Source organism: Cryptococcus neoformans, chromosome 10 (genome assembly GCF_000149385.1).
Source record: "Cryptococcus neoformans var. neoformans B-3501A chromosome 10, whole genome shotgun sequence".
In the NCBI taxonomy this organism is placed as follows: domain Eukaryota; kingdom Fungi; phylum Basidiomycota; class Tremellomycetes; order Tremellales; family Cryptococcaceae; genus Cryptococcus; species Cryptococcus deneoformans.
The window spans coordinates 94,374-115,000 of NC_009186.1; the positions used below are offsets into that span (position 1 = coordinate 94,374).

A 20,627-nucleotide genomic window follows, 5' to 3' on the forward strand; every position below is an offset into this window, starting at 1 on the left:
GGGACGCCGAGGAAAAAAATATACTGTCATTTTCACCAAGGTTGGCACTGAATATCTTTACTGGACAAGTGCAGGACAACCCCGAGGATGCAACAAGATAATAGTAAGATAGTAACTGGCTAGCGGATGAATCAATGAAACAATATTCATAAGACAAATGAAACGAACGACGAGGCTCGCGAAGCAACGAGTCAGGATGACGAATGACGACGCAATGAGGGATAACCCTGTACTATTTTCACCTCTTTCACCTCCAAAGTAGTACTTATAAACCTTAATAAAAACGCCCCTATAAGCAAGGCTATTAGCCATTTTCATTGGAAGATTGCATAGCAATCTGACCGATTGCATTTTCTCCTTTCTCACCGTCTGCAGGACACATATTGGCCAACTGCATGCATATTTTTATATCAATCGGTAGCTACGGGGCGTCCGAATCGGATAGTTCATTGCAAAAAAATTGTTCAGAGGGTGCATATCTACCACATATATAGGGGCCTTCTTTCCATAGTAAACCGGAAGGCAGATTTGTTTCCGTCGGCTGAGACTTGTTGTGGAGGTACCTTCTTCGAGTTCTTCAGGCCGCCGTCCGTCCAAAGAAGATCTTTCGGTTCCAATATTTATTTAGCCTACGTAGTATTTGTCTTTGTCACTCACCGTCTGAGTAAACAGTCGTTCATACAACTTCATTCTTTTTTCTCTCTCCATAGCTTGATCGGGAAACCGCCATTCTTCATTTTCGTCCTGTATATCAGCATAGCCGATCTTCAACATCCTTTTCGCCATCTTTCTTGTCCCCTCGGCCTCAACATCATGCTTGTCTCCCCCATAGTTCGCTATGACGTGATAATAAACACTGTTGTATTGATCGCGGAAAGTGTCGCCTTTGCAGTAGGAGCTACTACTATACATAATCATTCCCGACAGTTGCAAATCCCCCGGCAACCCAGCGTTTCTCCATCTTCAGGTGGCGATGAAGATCTGGATTGAGTAGCCAGAGATTAGAGGCTAGTATGATGTGTGCTTATGGCTCTTATCAGGTAGAACTATGTGAAATGCTAAAGTCTGCGAATGTCGTTCAGTACGTCAGTCGTTTTTTTAGCTCGCCCTTGTTGGCATGGCTTTTGCGTTTGCATCTGTTCAAACCCATAAAGTTGCAACATCCTTTCCAACCTTTGCCTTTTTTGTTTTCTACTTTTCAATAGCGTCCCGGATCAGGTGGCGAGCGTGGACACAAAGCAGAATCTTCGCCATTTCTTCTAGAAGAAAAGCTAGAGGGTAAAAAAGATAAATCAATGATGGGTAAGTCTGAACTTTGGATATTCTGTCTGGCCGCATTACAGATGGTTGTGTTGAACCTATGAGACTGTAAGCCATGATGGAAAATCCAAAGAGAAACCAGGTCATAAACGCTTTCATTGATAAGAAGGTTCATTTCGAACCAACGACTGAAAGTCCCCCTCCTCTGCGTCATGTCAAAAGGAAGAAGACAACAGCAGTGCCCAAGTGCAGGAGTGAAATATCAAGGCATGAGCTGAGAGTCAGTGAGATAAGCCTCCCAACAAACAAAAAGCACATGGTGGCCACCTCAGCCAAGGAAGGGCACTGTTCAAACGATGAGAGTTTCAAGTTTGGAAGATGGCACAGAGAACACGGACAGCGATCTAATAATAACTGGACTTCTTACTTCCTTCTATCTGCTGTTGAGGTGTTGACTTTGACATTCGTATATAACTATGATGAACACACCCAGATGCATGGAAGAGCTAAGAGAGTAGATATTGCTATTAAGCATGGTTTCGGAACTGATTTCATTCACGCTTTTGACACTTGCCGAGCGCACCCTATTCTTTTCTTGTTCCGCTGCACAATTCAGTTGGCACCTTACTATCGATTACCAAATGGTCTTCTGGACTCGATCGCATGATTTTATCTTGAGATTGTCTGGCATTATTGCTCAAGCACATATAACGGGATATCAGATTAAAATCACCAATTATCGGATCTGAATACCAGGTGATGGTACCGTACTTTCTGCAGGTAGACATTTATGCGAACAGTTGTCGTATCCAGCATTAAGATTGTCCGCAAATAAAGGCTGATCAAGTGGAGTAAAGAACGTTTGAATCAGAGTAGTCCATCCCTTAATCGTACCCGTCCGAGCTCGAATTACCCCTTGGAGTCCTATAAGATGTAAGATATAAGATATGCCAAGTCTCTCGTCTTACCCTCAAAGGCCGACGACATATTACTACAGTCTGAAGTGTCCGATGTCAACTTCTCCACCGCCTATCCTTGCTGGCGCCTCTGCTCAAGCACTCTGTCACATCCAATGTGGTTGCTAATGCAATTAGCTTTGTGAACAAACAATCGTGCTCAAGTCACACGTTCATGATGGCCAAATGACGACAGAGTCAGAGATGATGATAGTACTTCCTGAACATGATAAGCCAGCCAAAAGAATAGGAGGCGCTTATTATTTACTAATTTACTACTGCCAAGGACATGTCTGTGTAGAAGATTGTCAATGAAGCCATGACAGACGAAGGAAGCAGGATGTAAAATATGCTAAATGTCGGCGCTCGTTCGTTCTCGTCTTCGTCCGTTCCTCTTCTCCGCATATCTCATTCGACGGAATCAAATCTGCCTTCCGGTTTACTATGGAAAGAAGGCCCCTATATATGTGGTAGATATGCACCCTCTGAACAATTTTTTTGCAATGAACTATCCGACTCGGACACCCCGTAGCTACCGATTGATATAAAAATATGCATGCAGTTGGCCAATATGTGTCCTGCAGACGGTGAGAAAGGAGAAAATGCAATCGGTCAGATTGCTATGCAATCTTCCAATGAAAATGGCTAATAGCCTTGCTTATAGGGGCGTTTTTATTAAGGTTTATAAGTACTACTTTGGAGGTGAAAGAGGTGACTATTTTCTAATGTGATTGTTTGATTCCGCTAATGCTGTCTTCGGCCGACTAGTAAGCGGCCTTGTCCGTCTTGCAAACAACAAGCGCCCCTAACCGCCGTAACATCGACCTCCTTCTTCATTCGCCCCGTTGTCCGTCATACGTACATTCATTATTCTCCATCGACACCAACAGAAAGAAACCTAAACTGGCATACCAATTACCGGTCAGCTCGACTTCCCAGGCATCGCCATGTCCTCTGCCTTTCACGATGCCATGATATTTGCCGCCAGACGAGAGCCCATCACCAAGCAACACGTAACCCCTCCCCGGCTTTCGCAGCCTCCACTTCCAAACATCCAGCTCACCACTCTCGCGCCGCTGCATTCGGTCCATCATCTCATCTTTGCCCATCTCGAAGAGCTATCTCCAATCCTTTTATTGCGCGTCTCTCCATCATTTCATAAGAAGCTCTTGCCAAAACTCTACACCCGCGTCGTTCTCAATTCGGACAATGCGCCGGGCTTCTTTCATGGTGTCGCCGATGGACCAGATGGACGCAAGGCCAAGTCTCTGCAGCTCGTCAAAACGCTAGTCTTCTCGGATCCAGAAGCGATGGAGAGTATCATGCGGGAAGTTTATCAGCCACCAATACCGCGAGGATCAGATACTTTCTGGCGTCCTCGCCTAGACATCACTTATCCGCTCTTTCCACACACTACAAACGTCCAGATAGGTTGGCCTATACTTCGCTTCTTCCTCACACCGCCACACGACATTGATGGCTTTCCCGATGATGCTCGAGAAGGTTTAGCACCATCAGGAGGGCTGTCTGCAATGATGATCTACGCAATGAGCTTTTCGAGAATGCTAGAAGACCAGCTCCCAGAAATGAAAAAGCTATGCGTGGATCTAGAAAGCGGAGAGACGTACGATGGGATATCCGTGGAGCAGGTGTTTAGGACAATAGCGTACAGAGGCAGGCGTCAATGGATCAAGTCAATTCAGAGACGTTCGCCCGGAAAAGTGTTTGATTTCGCACTTCTTATTCGTGTTCATCTTCAACCCCAACAAGCACCAGTCTACCTCCCTGCAAAGACGCCGGCACCATTTGTCATTCGGTTCGTGCCCCATGCGGACCCTGACAAGCGGCCGCCGGTGGATCCGAAAGTCACGGCGTATGCGATATATAATCTGTTCCGGATACATACGAGTCGAGATAGTGTGCCAGCAGTTTTCGAGGTGATAGAAGAACAGGATGTCAGGAGAGAGTTGGCCAAGTTGATTGAGGATTTGGGTATGAGACGGAATACAGCTACTTGGGATTATTTCTGGAAAAGTTTTGAATTGCGAGAGAAGGGCGAAGAAGAAGGCGAGTGGGAACCCCCTGCATTCGACTAGACTAGAGAGTCAAAAGAGTCTACGCTGGAAGCGTCATTATAATCATGTAAGTGACCAGGATGTGTCGTTTGACTGTCAGACGGTTGCTAATGGATGTGCAGCTTTTGGGCTTTTCAGACTGTTGTCAACCTTCACGAGTTTTAGGCTCCCCTCCTTGTAGCGCATGTATATAACATTATCTGATCATTTTCTCTACGCCAGGGACGATCCTTCCCTTTGACTTGATCGTTGTCGGCTTTGCAGGCTGCCGTGACGACCTGCTGCTGCAAAGATATGATTGGGGCTAATCAGCTCACTTTAGGCGGAGAGTTGTCGGCAAGTTCGAGACCTATGCCGTTAAGACTCGGTTTCTTGCAACTGATACACAGATATGATAAAGATCAACTTGCCTCTGTATCTAATTCCCCATAGCTTCATGGCGGTTGACAAATCGCGCGGCTAGTGAACATCCTCACTGGTCATCACTCAAACACCATGTGCTCATTTATGACCTCTTCCAGAGCCGCAGCTTCTTCATCTTCCTTTTCACCAATTATACGTTCAAAGAGTTCCTCGATCACCGCCTTTCGGTTTGGGAAGGTAAAGAAGACTTTCTTTGGTCTCTGAAAAGGTCCCACCTGACTCTCATCCGTTGGATTATCGCCTTCTCTCAGCCGTGACGCGTACTTCGCTAATGATCCCGCCAGAGGCTCCACATATTCCTCTTTCGATGAAAACCTATCGGACTCTGGTTCCTCGGCTTTTACCACGACTCTCAACTTCTCCGCACTAGCCCATGCTAGCGGCATAAATTTACCGATTGATCTTAGTATGGTTGGGTTATGCACGTCGATGTAGATCACCGCATCCTTTGGGCCATTGAAGAACATGAACTCTTCAATTTCCATCCAATAATCAATCCTCCCCTTCTCTAGATGCACTTCTACCTCTCTAAACCTTTCTCCCAATTGAAGCCTCAACCGATTACCGCGACCGACCACAAAGTCCAATGATGAAGACTCCAAAATATCTATGTACTCGTGGTAATCTGACTGTACCGCCGGCCAGTTGTACACGATTTTCTCCACTTTTGGGAATAGGTTCTGGTACAGCCTTGGGTACCTTTCTTTTGTCTCCGGGTCAGGTTCTCCAATATCAAATGCCAAGTGATAGACAGCATCCATACTGGTGAAGTCTGTCAAGCGCAACACCCGGGTGAATGCTAAAGCTTGAACTGTGCGCTGATAATCTTCCGTCTCTTGCTTTAATCCTCTGAAGAGCTCTCTGGATGCCGTAACGTCTCGATAGAGGATGGGGATAGTGATTCTGTAGGAAAACCGAGATATTCTGAGTGCTGTGAGGGGACAGACGAGAGAGAGCTGCTCGAAAATGAGGTGCTGGACGGGCAGGAGACGTGCGAATGATGAGGGTGAGAGATTAGTGGACGCTGTGCCACCAGATACGGGGTCAAGAATCTTGTTGGTGGACATCTGGTTTCCTCTTTTTAGTATAAATCCAACATGGAAAGGCCTCTGGACTCACGGCTGCCCAAAACTTGACCAGGGTAGATTCCACGAGGATGAGTGTTCGAGGAAAGGTCGGAGATGTGTTTGTGATAATTTTTGCTTATAAGATGCTGGCCTGGGATAGTTTACAAGAGGTCAGGCTCGGCAACAAGGTGTAGACACCCAAATGAGCAAGCAGAGAATAAGCGTAGAATATCAGTACGTACTGCGTAGCGATAACGGATGATTACGTAGAAGAAACTCATTGCGTTCCCTATCCGATGATGACGTGGAACATTTGTTTAAATTGGATGACATGAACATTTGAGCGAAATGTGGTTTTACGTACGTATACATCATATTTCTGTTGTAAGTTGTAGCGCACTATTGATGACCCTTACTACAAGGTTATGTCGTTTTTCTACACTCCTCTCCAACGAATCGTATAGTTAGTCCATTGATGACCCGCCCTCGTTTCGGACTTGGGCGTTCCTTTGGAGGAGATCGGTCAACCGACGGGCATAAGATGCGGTGCTCCATCGCGTGTTCGGGATCGGGATAAGAGAAATTAAGCTCCCGCTTCGACGCTAGTACGATCCGAAGGAGGCACATGATGGAAGCCCACATCAGCATCTTCCGCTCCACCCTCCACAACGTCGTTAATCGCACAACTTCATGCCTCATGAGGAGCAGAAGATACACAGCGTACAGCCTTGTTAGCTGAACCTTCTTGGCGAACGATCAGTCCTGCAGAACACGTGACATCCACTGCAAGCCACAGCTTACGTTAGATGACAATAAGCGGCAATTTATGACGACGGATGCCGACCGCTTCAAATTTCGGGCATGACCACAACCGCCTTGACAGAGCACTGCAATGCCGAAATATCGAAAGCAGCGTGCAGGAAATGGCAAAGTTTATCATACGAAGGCACTGAGTGATCGACCGCACCGTCGTCCGTGTGTGACCGAAGAAATGTCCAAAGGCTAAAAGAGGACACGAGGCGCCCACGAAGGTCGGCCTATATCCACACCACAGGTTTTCCACCAACGTTATTACGTTTGGAGAGGCTGAGGAGAGGGGGCCGTGTTAAACCGGGCTTTTAGTGGATTTTTACTACTTGCAAGTCATTGCTTTTTCGGCCATGTGCAGACTGCATATACACACACTGCACAGCTCTCAATCGGCAGGGAAGGTATAAAGGAAGCCATGAAGTCCTATCCTTGCTCTTCTTCCAAGCTGCGAGATATCCGTATTACTCTAGTCATTTATTACAACTACGAACCAAATAATATACTATAAACCTACGGTCATAATGTTCACCACACTCGTCGCCCTTCTCTCGATCGTCTCTCTCGCCGCGGCTTCACCTTTGCCTGAGGCTCGATCCCTTCACAAGCGCTACACTCGCGTGCAAATTCAATCCCATCGTAACGGGGAATGCCTTGTCCCCGAAGGTGTCAAGTGGGGTAACGGTTTCCAAGTCATCACTAAGCCATGCGAACAAGCAACTTGGTGGGATATCAACCCCGGCTCTGGAAGCATCTTGTTGAGCGGGACAAATATTGCTTTGGATGCTGGCACTGGTACTGAAAACAATGAGATCGTAAAGATTTGGGATTCCTACCCCGGTCTCTTCCAGCAGACGTGAGTCCTTTATGATTTCCTTTTTCTACTTACAGTACGATTCTAACTTTGATACTAGCTGGTACCTAACCCCAGACAACCGTATTGCCATCACCGGCGGCGACCAATGTCTTGACCAAGGCGATAACGGACCTCAGACATACCAATGCACCACCGGCAATACCAACCAAGGTACGTTTCTATATCCTACCGCACATCTTTCGAGCACAAAGCTGATTTTGATTTCTGTAGTCTGGTATCTCATTGAAGGTGCCGGCAGCGGAAGTACTACTACCCTTCCCGCCGACGGTAGCGCAACCACCGCCGTTTCATCCTCGGACTCTTCTGAGCCCACTACTTCAACTGCCGAGGTCTCGATTCTTACTGATTCCCCCATCGCCACTGCCACTGCCACTGCATCTACCTAAATGATGCCGGAGGTCTATGTGAGTCCGGCGTTTAGACTTGCTCAAGAATGCCGACTGATGATAAATGACAGTAGCCAGATGAGGATATCACAACATGATGGACAGTTGACGAACAAGAATGGGAAATAAAAGGCTCATGTGTAACCTGATAATATACTCGGAAAAATGATTGCTCCCAGCTGTACATGTTTTATGCAATCATACTTTCGAAATTTACCTGCCCATAACATGCTTGGTATTACACCCAGTTACTTGGGTGATTCGACATGAATTATTGTCGGCTTTTATGAAGATATGTATTGTTCTTTTTTTTTTTACCTTAACGAGACTCTCTCGGACATGATCGACAAATGTAAGTTCGTCATATTCATATTCTCACTTCTTATCGCTTGCGACGTTGTTATTTTTGATGTGATTGTGCGGATCTTCGTGTTTTGTTGAAGTTGAACGATGTTCCATCATCACAACACTACGATATCACTGCATCATTCCACAATATTTCCCATTTTCTCTGATTACGCCTATCAGCAGTCATTTTACTTTCGCCCTCTGGACGGAACTACCAGGCACTAACAACCGATTTCTCGCTGACGCAGACCATCAATGCCGTCACACAGGAAAGGTAAAGACTCGTCATCAAAGCTCTTGCCTGCCGGTGGACTTTCATCGGCCGCAAAGGAAGTTCCTTCGACTCCTACGCCGAAGACGACACCTGCAACAACCACCACGCTGAGGAGGACACCTGCTGCAACACCGACACCTTACAAGAAGAAGGCGCCTGCCACACCCAACAATGCATCTGCAACTCCCAAGAAACCGAAAAAGAAGAAGAAGAACAACTTTTGCGCGGTTGGAATGATACTGCAAGATCATCAGAAGGCCATTCATGAAGAAATCCTCCGATCGCTCATCATCAACCTCAAGATTCCCAGGCCAACTCCGACGTCGCGTCTCTCACAGATGGAAGTATTTTTCCCGGTCCACACAATCGGATGTATCGGCACAGAGATGTGGAGGCATTGTATGATGGATGATTCGGATGCTTTTTTTGGGAGTGTGTTACACATGATCCAAGACTGCGTTCATGTGAGCCCATGTTTCTGAATTGGATTTGCTGAATGAGCTAACGCGGTGCAGTCATATGACGGATCACTGGCCATAATCCCCGAAATCTTTTGGCTCAGCAACGCACAAGAGATGTTTTCTTTTGTTTCCTTAGTGGAAAAAGGCAAACCACATAACAATTGCCTAGATTGGAAAATTCGAATGTCCATCCTTAGGCACGATTTGGACTCTCTCGTATACAACATCTATCAATCGTTCATTCGGAAGATCAAGAGGCATTTGGCCTTGATGGTTATACCGGCCATAATCGAAGCTCAACCCCTACCTGGATTCTTCACAGAGGACAAGTCGGCCTGGCCAATAACGAGCTTTATGAAATTGACCTTGGGAACAGAATCGCCCCCAGGAAGGACGTATACGACGATGGATATCATCGATTTGTTCGACAGTTTATGGAAGTGCTTTGAGGAATTCTTTGTGGAGCTTGTGATTGTGAAAAATGTATTTTCTGAATTGTTGGATTTGATTAACAGGGTGGCGTTCAATGATCTCGTCAGGAGGACAAATTTTTGTTCATTTAAACGCGGTACGTATGCGCAGTGTTTAGTTTACCCTTTAAAAGACTTGGAGCGCTCACCAGATTTTGCAGGCCTTCAAATCCAGTATAACCTCCAGCGCATCGAAGGTGAGAAGATTGGAACATGGCGTCTTCACATTTCTGATCATAACTTTTTAGAATGGTGCAGATCTCATGATATGACCGACGACCTTCACCTTCTCAGACATATACAGCAAGCCACTAAAATCGGCCTAATGAGGATGGTAGGTATCTTCCCTCATCAGCAACCGTATGCTACTAACCCAGAGCCCTTTTCACTTGTAGCAATCCCCAGAAGACGCTCATCACATCTTTGAAGTCTGTTCAGACCTCATCCCCGCCCAAATTTACAAACTGGTCAAACAATACGCCACCAACAACCCCGCCATTGTCCCTCCGGGCCAAAAATTCTTCCAGGCCATTACTGTTCGTCTACAGCCTGGGAAGGATTTTCAAAATATGACCATACCAATTATCGATGAAGCACTTCCTTTCCGAGCTCCTCCACCTAGGAAAATTGACCTGCTCAGTACTTGTGAGTTTTCTCGTGAGGATCTGGGGGAACAGGGGCAGGCTGACACTGCTATGGTAGATTTACCTGATGATGTTGAAGCCCCAACTGTTCGGCGGATAATGGATATAATTTAATGTATATGTAATGTGGTATCTTGTATGTCATAATAAATATAGCAGACAGCAAAAAACACTCCCCATCTGATCTTTCCCCCTTTCGTTGGCTTCTGTTGTTGGTGTTATCTTATCATCGCGATAAGACGTCATCGATCTTTAGTGCTCCCGTTCGTGCGCAGCAATCGATTATTCCAGATCATCATACACTTTCAGAGACGCACTGCTCCTGCAGTTCACTTTTTCATTTGTCTTTCATCTTCTTTTTTTCATCAATTTCCTTCTTCTACAATGGCCCCCGTTATTCCCACCCAAGAAGCTCCGCTCCCTCCACCACCCGTGAAGAAGTTTTATCTCTCCACACCCGACTCCATCCAACCCGCTTCTCCCCGCTCGTTCCCCCACAGTATCCCTGCCACTTCTCTCCTCCTCTCGCTCTCCCACCCAGATCCATCGACCTCCCCTGCCACAGCATTTTTCCTCTCCTGTCTCCCCGATCCTATCCTCTTCCTCCACTATGCGGCCGCATTCATTCATCCGCGGTTATCATTGGGCAATGGAGGTGGATGGAGGCATCAGTTGGTGGAGCTTGTATTGGAGGATAAGGATGGATTAGCGGCTACAAGTGGAGGACGAATAGCGGTGAGTTTGAATTGGGTACGGAACATTATGGACGAAGTACGGAAGGGCCAGAAGAGGGTGGAAATGGCCGTCAAAGAGTTCAAAGGTGTTTGTACGTATCTAATTCTATTCTGTGCGCTCAAAGATTGATGCTTATTATGGGTCTCATATGTGGTAGTATTGCATGAAATGGTGCACACAATCCAACATGATGGCCAAGGAAGTACTCCCGGGTGGTTGGTTGAGTCTATCGCAGATGTCTGCCGTCTTTATGCCGGGCTTGATCCGCCGCACTGGAGAAAGCCAGGACAGGGGAAGAAGAAGAAGGGGTGGGAGGATGGATATGATGCTGGCGCAAGGTTTTTGGCTTGGTTAGTTGAAAACGATGGAGGTACAGGAGATGGCGGTGGGGTAAATGGGCGTCAAGAACATATCCTTATACCATCTCAATCGTCAACCTCGACATCCGCCCCGCTCGCTCAAGCTACAAAATACCCCGCTTCCTCCCAAACATATCAACAGCCATTCCACCCGGTGCCTCCCTCTAAACCACGCTTAGGTCCCTTCCCTGACCTTTTACGACTTATTGACTCTCGCTTGATATACGAAAAATGGAACGATTCGTGGTGGGAGGAAATGACGGGGCATAAATTGGACAAGCTGTGGGAAGCGTATTTGGCCTATTATGGAGAGAAGTAATCAAGATAAGCGTGATGGAACCTGAATCTTCAGGGATAGTGTACAAGCCTATACATTGCCTGTGCAGGTTCAAAGGGCGTCAGGAGTACTCGAGACCATAGTCTCCGCTGATTGTTTCGTATAAAAGTAGTACGATCAAACAGATCAGATGGACTTAATTATGCGCCACTGTTGGCAGCATACCACGAGGAGTGGTAGAGGAGATTTTGGTAATAAGGAGAGTGCCTTTGAATTTAGGATAAGAAATAGGCGGATATACACTGAATGACATGCCAACCAAACAGTTATGTGACCTTATATGACCTTGTACGACTTTCCGCTTTCTATCCACCATCTATCCACCATGGCTATCTCCTTCTATTTAGTTCTTTATTTTCATCAACTGATTTTGCTTTCCCTCATTCTCTCTATCTTCCGTCCCAACGACATCCGCATCCACTGATACTCTATCTTCGGTGTCTTTACAATGTTCACCAAGAAGAAGTATACCTTCGCCTCTCAACAGATAATCAGTCGAGTGAATCGGGCGTTCAACAAGTCCAGTGCCGATTCCATTTCCTTCGACAGCCCTGTTGATTCATCACCACCCGGCACTCAAGCTTTGCCTTTCGCTCCCAAATTCTTCCTCTCTCTTTACACCTCTGAGGGCCCGTCTACACAAGAAATCGCTCTTTTTACCCGCCTTTACCCAGTGCACCGACAGATCCTTGAAGAATACGCTGTTCTCCAACCTATCACAGCCCTCTGTCTCTCCAGAGCCTCGTATGCTGTCTGCCTTCCCGTAGTGCTTAGGACGATCACAGCATGCCACGATCGGCTTTCTCGCTTTGCCTTGAAGCCTGACCTGTCGAATCTCAGGGCGAGTCTATCTGTTGGAGGGCTATTATACGCAGAGCATCTGGCCATTGACTGCTTTTCGGCCTTGGGGCAACTCATAAACCACAAGAGGGAGTTCTACCTGAGGGGCGAGATTGGTCCCAAGCCTTTCGCAAGGATTCGATGGGTAGAGATGTCCCTCAAAGCTTCGGGGTGTTGCAGTATCTGGATGCCTTCTTCGGAGCCAGTGAGTTGTCGGTTCTGGTTCCGCTTACTCTGCGAACTAGTCCAGTCAGTAGAAGGAGGATTGGAGGGACTTGTTGTTCATCTCCAAGGCAAGGAGGTTCGGCAGGAGTTCTTTGAACACACCCAGCTTCTTCTTGACGCCCTCCAGCCCCGGACGGCAATCATCAAGCTCTCAAAGGACGACTGGCCCCGCTCTGCCAACTACATTAATCTCGGACCTTGGCCGAAAGGCCGTCGACTTATAATTGAGTTCCTGCCCGCCCCGGACCAAGATAGCTACACAAGCCACAGTGCCAACTGTGTGCGCTCGTCCCAATGTCTGGTCTTGGCGGAGATCATACCGATGCATGTGATGGAACTGGCGAAAGGATACGGGCAATGGAGGAAGGTGTGGGAAGACGGGTTTATGGTGGAGTATCGGACTCCGCAGGCGGAGAGGATAAGGAGTACGGTTGGGAAATGGCCCTACAGGAAGATGTCAGAGGGAGAGGTGGAAGACGTCGAGCAGTTCGCGTACGAGCACTGTAACTTCATCGAGATTCCGGCTTAAGGTTGAAGAAAAGTGGTGGAGCTGGTATGAGTAGCAAGTCATTGGAAGCATGTGGAGATGCGGTGAGCTGATGAAAAAGTGTACTGGATCTTTTCATGATGGGACAAACTCTATGTGCTTTATAATGGAAATGAAATGAAATGAAATGGTGTGAATGAATATCTATTGCTACATCATATCATCAGTACTGCACATTAAGAAGTAAAATGATCACAATCATACTCACGCCAATCTATGTTCGTATCATATACTCCAAGATCGTATCTCATGTAAAGAAATACATCTGATTCCTAAGCAGTCTAATTATCCCGTTAGCACGCGTCTCGTGATCCGAATCCCGTTCAGATACTCACTTCGAACCGCTTATTTCCTTCCACAAGCCCCACAAGGCTCCATATCCTCCAAATCCTTAAACTTTATAATCTTCTCCCATTCCGTAGTGAACCTAACCCACATTTCCGACAACTCCGTCCCTGTCCCTTTCCATATATCCCTCACCATCTTTGCATTCGGCATACAAAGCTCAATCTCACATGACTGTGTCTCTTCGGGCCCTGGTAATCTGTCCTGGCCTACAAGCTGACCGTACATCAGGATCTCCTCGATAAGTTTATCCACAGCTAAAGCCAATTCTTTCGCCTGCAATATGGGTGACAGCTGGGAGAAGGCTTTGAAAGCTGCGGCAATTTCGGGATCGGAAATAGGTTCGTTGGGAGGAGGAGAAGTGTGAAAGACGATACTGATAAGGATTGAAGGTTCAAGCTCTCCGAATAGAGGACGTTGGTCCAGTGGATCATAGAAGAACCAGTGGATAACGACTCGACCTTTAGGCGGGTGCAAATTGAGAGAATCGGTGACTAAAGCCCCATTATAGCTGTTCCCCTTTGACGAATCGACATACATCATGTCAAAACATACAATTTCTGGATCGACCATGCGAAACAGAAGATCTTCAAACTCGCCCGCTGTGACGTAGTAATTCCCATGATGCTCGATCCATTCCATTTTCTTGATATTGTCTACACTCATCACATGATTTGTCTCCCACCGGCGCTGCTCCGCTATGTTGACATCCTGAGCAGTGTCTGGTAGAGAGCGCAGTATGTCTTTCCCCAAAAGTACGTACTTTACCGATGGGAACAGCATAGGATAGCTGTTTTCTTTCGCCATGAAGCCGAATTCGTGTGTAGGGTATTCTCTCGCAGCCATAACAATGGCCTCTGCAGCCCAAATGTCTTGAAAAGCCACCCGTGTAGTATGCTTGAACGCCTCAGCCTTCCTCGTGGAGAAGAGGAAACCTCCATACGGGTACGGCAGTTCTGCGGTCTGGTCGGAACACATACCGTAGAATACTTTCGTGGCATTCTTCTTGGAGATCGTCACATTTCGGTAGATTTTAGGGATAATTTTGTCATAACATGATTTGGAAAGGCAGGCGAGCGTGATAGGGATTACCGCTTCAAGATGGTCAAAGATGATATCGATGATGTCGGCAGGGAATGGATTGAGAGTGGTGATCTCATTGGCTGGGAGTTGAGAAGCTGCCGCTCGAGGGGAGTGGGCCGGAGACGAGAGGAACCTCGGCATGATTTCGGGCAGCTGAGGGGAGAGATTGGCTTGGAATGTTCAAGTCCATATACATCGTACGAACATTGCAGTAAAATGAGGCCGCGGATCTGAGAACACGACACGACAAAGGTTCGGCGGTTCGGCCCCCCCTCGGCCGTTGCTTATATGGAGATCGCCGGAACTCCGAACAGGGTACCTCATGAGGTGAGTCTTCTCGGTTAATTCTCCGTTTTTCGGCTTCGCTACTCGCTCAGTGTTTCTCTTTCGTTCACGAGGCAGGCAAGACCCAGATAAGCTGAGGAGACTTGAGGGCGGCGCGACTCCAACATGGATTTTCGTTCTGTTTGCTTATCGTTGTAGATCGGTTTTTGCTCCATGTTTGGCCTTTCAATTTATGCCTAGAGAGCCTTTTTAGTATTTAGGGATATCGCATCGTTCAGTCATGTCTCAAACACAGGCAACCCCGCCACATGATGAGTGGTTTCTTGTATCCTTATCTGGATCATGCAATGAAGCCCGTGTGCCCAAAATATCTCTATCCTCTGTTCATCGGCACGCAAATGATGATCTTCTCGGGCACTATGCTTGCATATACAAGGATATACGAGGTGAACGTATCCCTATTTTCAGTCTGCACTCCAGCTAAACTCATCACTTTACAGGATGAGAAACCGCATGTCCATCAGGTTGAACGCTTTGTCCAAGGGGAATTTGAGTATCACGATGAGGATCTACACACTCCAATCATATGGTGAATCTCTGGCCGTAGCTACACCTAGCCATGTTTGATGGCATACTTACTCGATTCATTAACATTCGATTCTCTGCTCACAGGCATTTTAGTACGACCAGCAATAACCAAGTGATTCTTGTAGACCAGTGCCTGCCTATTTTCATCCTTCGCATCTACCTTTTGTTCTTGCAAGGGAAAGAAGATGCAGAATGGCAAGAAAGAAGATTGGGAGAGCTGGAAGAAGGGGTGCGTGAGGTGCGACTGGAAAGTATTGGCGTTAATGGGCAGGTGCCCGACGTTACCCTGAATGCGCACGGGCAGCATGCCAACCAAACTGAGGCAGAAGCATTGAGCGTGCCAGGGCGAAGGGAAGAGGAGCACGAGTCACTGATGGGATTGAATACCGACGAGGAGCAGAGAGCACCCGAGGCGGAAGAAGGCGCAATAGAGAGGGAGTGTACTGGAAACACAGAAATAGAAATCCAGGAGCCGCAACAAAGGGTGCAGAAGATGCACATTGAGCGGATAAAGTTGGGATGGTACCTGGTTATTGCTTTTGGAGCGCTGATTATCGTACTTGTTGGAATAATAATTAAAAGTGATGTTAGACATCTTCATACCTCAGAGATTTTACTGAGCTGGCGCTATCACATAGCATAACGCCCACTTGGTATCTCTCTTTATAATTCCACTCCGACGTATCCGCAAACATCATCTTGTACATGTCCTCCTGCCATAACTCCAAATTATCGTGTAGCCTATTTCTCAGGCTCTCCGTTGTTGGCGCAGCGACCCTGAGTGTGCCGTTCTTATCCTTTTTCCCGTGAATAGGAGAACTCAGATCTTCCAGGTTTGCGTTGAGGATGTGGTAGTCAAGGGCAGGATGAGATTTACCCTTGATCGTCCATGTAATGATACGATTCAGAGTTGTCGCACCGTCTTGGCGACGATGAATATAGAGAGACAAATTTCGCGAAGCAATGTTATATAGCAGTTGAAGCTTGCTTCTCTCGCCATTCCCTGAGATTTCCTCTTCATCAGGCTTGACAAAATGAATGGACACTCGACAGGAGGAGGGGATGGATGAAAACATGATATCCCAAAAGTTATGATCACAAGAATCGTCAAAAGGCGGGTATCCCAAGTTCTCCGGAAAACTAATCTCCTCCAACTGAGGGAACACCGGTCGATGCTTCCGCACAAAGTTGGTCAACACTCGCCGAAATGAAGGCAAACTCTCTCTCTCCCCTTCGGGGATTTGCCACTTCGCATCGGGACCGATGGCAATGTAAAGCCGCTTCACATGCGAAAGTGCTTGGATCTTGGTGGCTGTGAATGGCTTGGTACCAGCCAGAGCCTTTTCATAGTGATATGGGATGGTAAAGTTTTCGTAGAGAGACGGAAGTATGCGATTGTAGTGATATCTCGAGAGGAGCAAGTACTTGGTCGGAGCAATATGGGCGAGTTCATCCAAAACAAGGTCGTGAACCTCGGTGATGGGAGCAAGACTGACAAGCCTTCTTCTCGAAAAATCATATGATTCTTTCATCTCGTTGTGACTCTTCACAGCTCAAATGGCCCATGTGGCGGATAACGCTGTAGTGTTGTTGCGGTTTAATGAATAATGCCCCTACAAACCCCGGCTCCGTTAGAGATGGCCGACGAGTAAACGAAGAGACTCCTCACATGACAAGGCTAGTTTCTCATTCTTCGACGGGACACATCGGAAAAATAGGACGATTCCAAACAGCCATACGGCAATCAAAACGAATCTAATGTCGTTCTTTTGTCAATGCTTCAATGAAGAAGGTCAAAATAGTTGCTTCGTATTGTGTTGTCTTGTTTGTGATACAATAAAAAAGAAGGGCTTCTTTGTCTGTCATCGAATCGCGAAACAGACCAAAACGTGACGTCACTCGGCCCATCTTCTTGGAAGTGACCTATCTTCTTCTTTCTCTTCTTGAACCTCCTGGCAGGCACTCTGGTGTGGACCACGCATTGCGGTAAGATTTAATTCACAAAACTGATTCGAAAACTTTTGAGAAACTCAGAACTTAGAACCAACAACTGAAACACTACTAATTCAACTTGAAGAATGAAGCAAAAACTAAACGGGAATGAGAACAAGGACTAGGTAATGGACGGAACAATTTCCAAAACATATGTAAAATGATCCCTCTAGCCTCCTTAGACGCAGTCATTGGAGCTCCTGAGATGGGCAGGATGTATCTGCTCAAGGCGATCTCGACATCTAGGTGGTCGAGGGGGCCTTACTGGTCCTAACATAGCCTCACCGCCGCGGGACTTGACTGCAGTCCCTTGTCAACGACTACCCCAAATGGGAATGGAGCCTACAGTACCCAGCAAGCCTAAGAACATCCTCGGGCAGCTGTCAGAAAAACTCAATAGGAGTCGAAAGAATCTCCTGATCCAGCATGAAGTAATCCTTCTGCCCAAAGTCTGCAAACAACGTACTCAACGCATTCTGGTCACTCTTCTCACACAAGTTCTTCACCTCAGCGCCATGATAGCAAGGATCCAGAGCTAGCAGAGCAGATCGAGGATCCATCTCGACGTAGCAGCGTTCTTCGACATGGGGGATTCTGCCGGCAGGTCAGAGGTGCGAATTGGGGATGACGGCGGTAGCACCGTTTTCCTTGGTACACTTGGCGCCGGGGATAAGGCAGCCGATCATAAGGGGTGAAGAGGAGATTGGTAGAGCCAGTGCGAATGAGATAGGAGCATTTGGTCCTATGACGGTGTATGAGTCAGCCTTTCAGTGCAAAACAAGAGAAGGATGGATGGTACTTTGCTCGGTGAAGAAGTTGGGCTTTGCAGCCGGGGACCAATTTACAAAGCAGCTGTGGAACCGAGCACGTAACCGCTTTTCTGAGGAACGAGCTTGTGACCGGTGTAAATACTATATTCTTCACTATCGCATGGCCATTACAATGTCGTCCACTATACCCAACCAAAACTGTGCGAGTACATACTTACCTGAGGAACTTGTCCATGATACCTTGCCGAATAGGAGACCTCATGACTTTGCTAACAAGGTGGGGATCCTTGCTTTAGTGACGGTAAACTGGGGTAGAACCGTCAAGGAAGAAGTCAAGGCTGACCTCCTTGTGCGCAGAAGTAGATCTGTAAATGTCTCGGGCTGCAAAATGAGGTTCAATAGTCTCGAGAAACTGGCGATGAAGCACGGGATAGAGGAAATTCTTTGACAATGACAGCGCCATCTTGAGTGATGGTTTCGGACATTTTCGGGCTCGGAGGTGTCGACATAGGCAATAGAGGGGGTGGCAACGGCCATGGTTGATAAGTCAAGTTTGGAGTTGCAAAAGGTATGAGGTAGGCTGGTAAAGATTTGAGTAAGTCTGAAAGTGAATGGAGATGCTGCATCGCTCGTCGAGGTACGTCTTTGAAAATATCAGCCGGTGTGTATAACCGAATATCGCCCCATCATCATGCTACAGGATGAATCTCCATAAAAGTACGTGTGCACTCCAGGTTCCAACACTCGCTGTGCATTCGATAACGGTAAGACGGCATTGCCAGCTTGGTTCGCCACACCAAAGGTCGTATGTATCACCTCGTTTTTTAAAGTTCAAGAAGCCGCAACTTCCTTTGCTGTCAGTCGAATTCTAAAGCTGCTAAAGTAGCTTGTTTTCCCTTACGACCGTGACTCCTCGCCGCCTTCTAGAACAGAATGGCCGGCTGAAAGTTTCAAGGCCAATGAGTGACAAAGTTCTCTGAGACAGTCATCATACCGATTGACGCTGCAGCGAAGAATCCAAGAGAACAGAATGTTAACAAACAGTGAAGGACCGAGTCAGGTCAAGAATAAGGGAGGTGGGCGGTTAGATCTATTCGGAGTCTATCTCAGAATGAGATCTAGATAAGATTGGTTATTTAAAGGAGTGTGGGCGCCGTCTCCTCCGGATTGAACGCCGGCCAATTTAGATATTCGATTATCATTGATCAGGCACAGCCGACGGCGGTGTTTCTTTTTTTATAATAAAGGGGAAAAAAGACACGAATAATCGGCTTCGCCGTCCCGTAGCATTCTTCTTTTCGTAGCAGCTATGCCCCTGTTACCTCTTTCCATCTCTCATGTTCTCCTAAACACGACTCTACACATGATCCTCTTCTAAGATCAGGCCTTGATTGACCTCCATATTCCTCCATAATGGCAATCTCTGACCCGGAGGCTGAGTCGTAAGCACTACATTTCATCGTTAATGATTTAAAAGAAGATAAGACACCACCACGTAGTCTTTACAAAAACTATTTAATAGCTACCTCGAAAATGATTCGATTGCCTTTCCATAAACCTTCTCGGAACGAATGCCCATTTCATCGGGATTCACTTTGACTATTTGACGACGCTTAACGGCCGTACAACATACAACAACCTCGATAGATCAACCTCGTGGTCCTCCATAACGGGATTGATCGATCATCGGTGCTGTATTATTCGTGGCTATTGGCCAGGGTGTACTCTCTGTCCAATATGTCTGTTAATAACTGAGTTATTATGGCGTATGAGGCTAGGTCATGTTTGCTGGCGTCCGATCGGCGCATATCTTCTGGTGCTCTAACTACCATCTACGCGTTAACCAAGCAATGTCGTCGTAAGCTGTATTTATTCCATCTGTCTTAGTCTGGCTGGATCTTTTATTTTCGTCTGGCTCCAGGGGTATTGTAGCGGCCCGCTGTCCTCCCAGAGATCGGAAAGCACCGGAAGCTACTATAGTTCGTGTCCTCCTTGGTCGTTGTATTCAATTTAACTAGAAGCGCTGAGTGTAAACGATGAGATTGGTAGGCTGGAGAGTTTGAGAAGACTGAGCTGCTTTGGGCTATGCATTTTTTCTCCTCGAAGGACTATGCCTTTTATATCTTTCTCAGCTCTACGAGCTGACTCATCTTTCTCACACTTTCCCTGTGCCCTCCGCTCGGACGTCTCTCCTCCCTAACGCCTCCTCGCACGGTCCTCCTACTCTTCCTCCCCCCTTCTTCCTTCTCCCCCCCTCCCCTCTGCACCCCAAAACTACTTCTCCCTCTCGTCTCGTCATCCTCTCTGTCTTCCTCCTACCCCGTTCCTCTGTACCCTTACAGGTATACAGTCTTCCTTAGAGGGAACTGGAGTACACCTACGTTTATCTTTAATCATTACGCTGTAAGACGACTTCTTTTCTTCCCCACCACTCTTTTAATTGAGATCGAGAAATTGATAGGGTGTGCATTCA

At 47.0% G+C, this 20,627-nt stretch overlaps 8 protein-coding genes across 8 annotated transcripts; 5 read left to right on the plus strand and 3 right to left on the minus strand.

Moving 5' to 3' along the window:
* Positions 1 to 3,163: 3,163 nt before the first annotated feature.
* Positions 3,164 to 4,312, plus strand: CNBJ0320 (hypothetical protein; the record flags this gene model as incomplete). Its single annotated transcript, XM_768161.1, has 1 exon — positions 3,164 to 4,312. One exon carries the CDS (start codon positions 3,164 to 3,166, stop codon positions 4,310 to 4,312), a length of 1,149 nt encoding a protein of 382 aa, XP_773254.1.
* Positions 4,313 to 4,773: 461 nt separating this feature from the next.
* CNBJ0330 (hypothetical protein) lies at positions 4,774 to 5,781 on the minus strand (the record flags this gene model as incomplete). Its single annotated transcript, XM_768162.1, has 1 exon — positions 4,774 to 5,781. The coding sequence occupies one exon, from the start codon at positions 5,779 to 5,781 to the stop codon at positions 4,774 to 4,776; it is 1,008 nt and encodes a 335-aa protein (XP_773255.1).
* Positions 5,782 to 7,112: 1,331 nt separating this feature from the next.
* Positions 7,113 to 7,851, plus strand: CNBJ0340 (hypothetical protein; the record flags this gene model as incomplete). Its single annotated transcript, XM_768163.1, has 3 exons — positions 7,113 to 7,444; positions 7,503 to 7,615; positions 7,676 to 7,851. The coding sequence occupies 3 exons, from the start codon at positions 7,113 to 7,115 to the stop codon at positions 7,849 to 7,851; spliced, it is 621 nt and encodes a 206-aa protein (XP_773256.1).
* Positions 7,852 to 8,454: 603 nt separating this feature from the next.
* Positions 8,455 to 10,162, plus strand: CNBJ0350 (hypothetical protein; the record flags this gene model as incomplete). The annotated part of the gene is made up of 4 exons (XM_768164.1): positions 8,455 to 8,905; positions 9,071 to 9,502; positions 9,566 to 9,738; positions 9,800 to 10,162. The coding sequence occupies 4 exons, from the start codon at positions 8,455 to 8,457 to the stop codon at positions 10,160 to 10,162; spliced, it is 1,419 nt and encodes a 472-aa protein (XP_773257.1).
* A 270-nt stretch (positions 10,163 to 10,432) lies between these two features.
* On the plus strand, positions 10,433 to 11,461 carry CNBJ0360 (hypothetical protein; the record flags this gene model as incomplete). The annotated part of the gene is made up of 2 exons (XM_768165.1): positions 10,433 to 10,874; positions 10,941 to 11,461. 2 exons carry the CDS (start codon positions 10,433 to 10,435, stop codon positions 11,459 to 11,461), a joined length of 963 nt encoding a protein of 320 aa, XP_773258.1.
* Positions 11,462 to 11,927: 466 nt separating this feature from the next.
* Positions 11,928 to 13,073, plus strand: CNBJ0370 (hypothetical protein; the record flags this gene model as incomplete). Its single annotated transcript, XM_768166.1, has 1 exon — positions 11,928 to 13,073. The coding sequence occupies one exon, from the start codon at positions 11,928 to 11,930 to the stop codon at positions 13,071 to 13,073; it is 1,146 nt and encodes a 381-aa protein (XP_773259.1).
* A 363-nt stretch (positions 13,074 to 13,436) lies between these two features.
* On the minus strand, positions 13,437 to 14,660 carry CNBJ0380 (hypothetical protein; the record flags this gene model as incomplete). Its single annotated transcript, XM_768167.1, has 1 exon — positions 13,437 to 14,660. One exon carries the CDS (start codon positions 14,658 to 14,660, stop codon positions 13,437 to 13,439), a length of 1,224 nt encoding a protein of 407 aa, XP_773260.1.
* A 1,319-nt stretch (positions 14,661 to 15,979) lies between these two features.
* CNBJ0390 (hypothetical protein) lies at positions 15,980 to 16,924 on the minus strand (the record flags this gene model as incomplete). The annotated part of the gene is made up of 1 exon (XM_768168.1): positions 15,980 to 16,924. The coding sequence occupies one exon, from the start codon at positions 16,922 to 16,924 to the stop codon at positions 15,980 to 15,982; it is 945 nt and encodes a 314-aa protein (XP_773261.1).
* Positions 16,925 to 20,627: the final 3,703 nt, after the last annotated feature.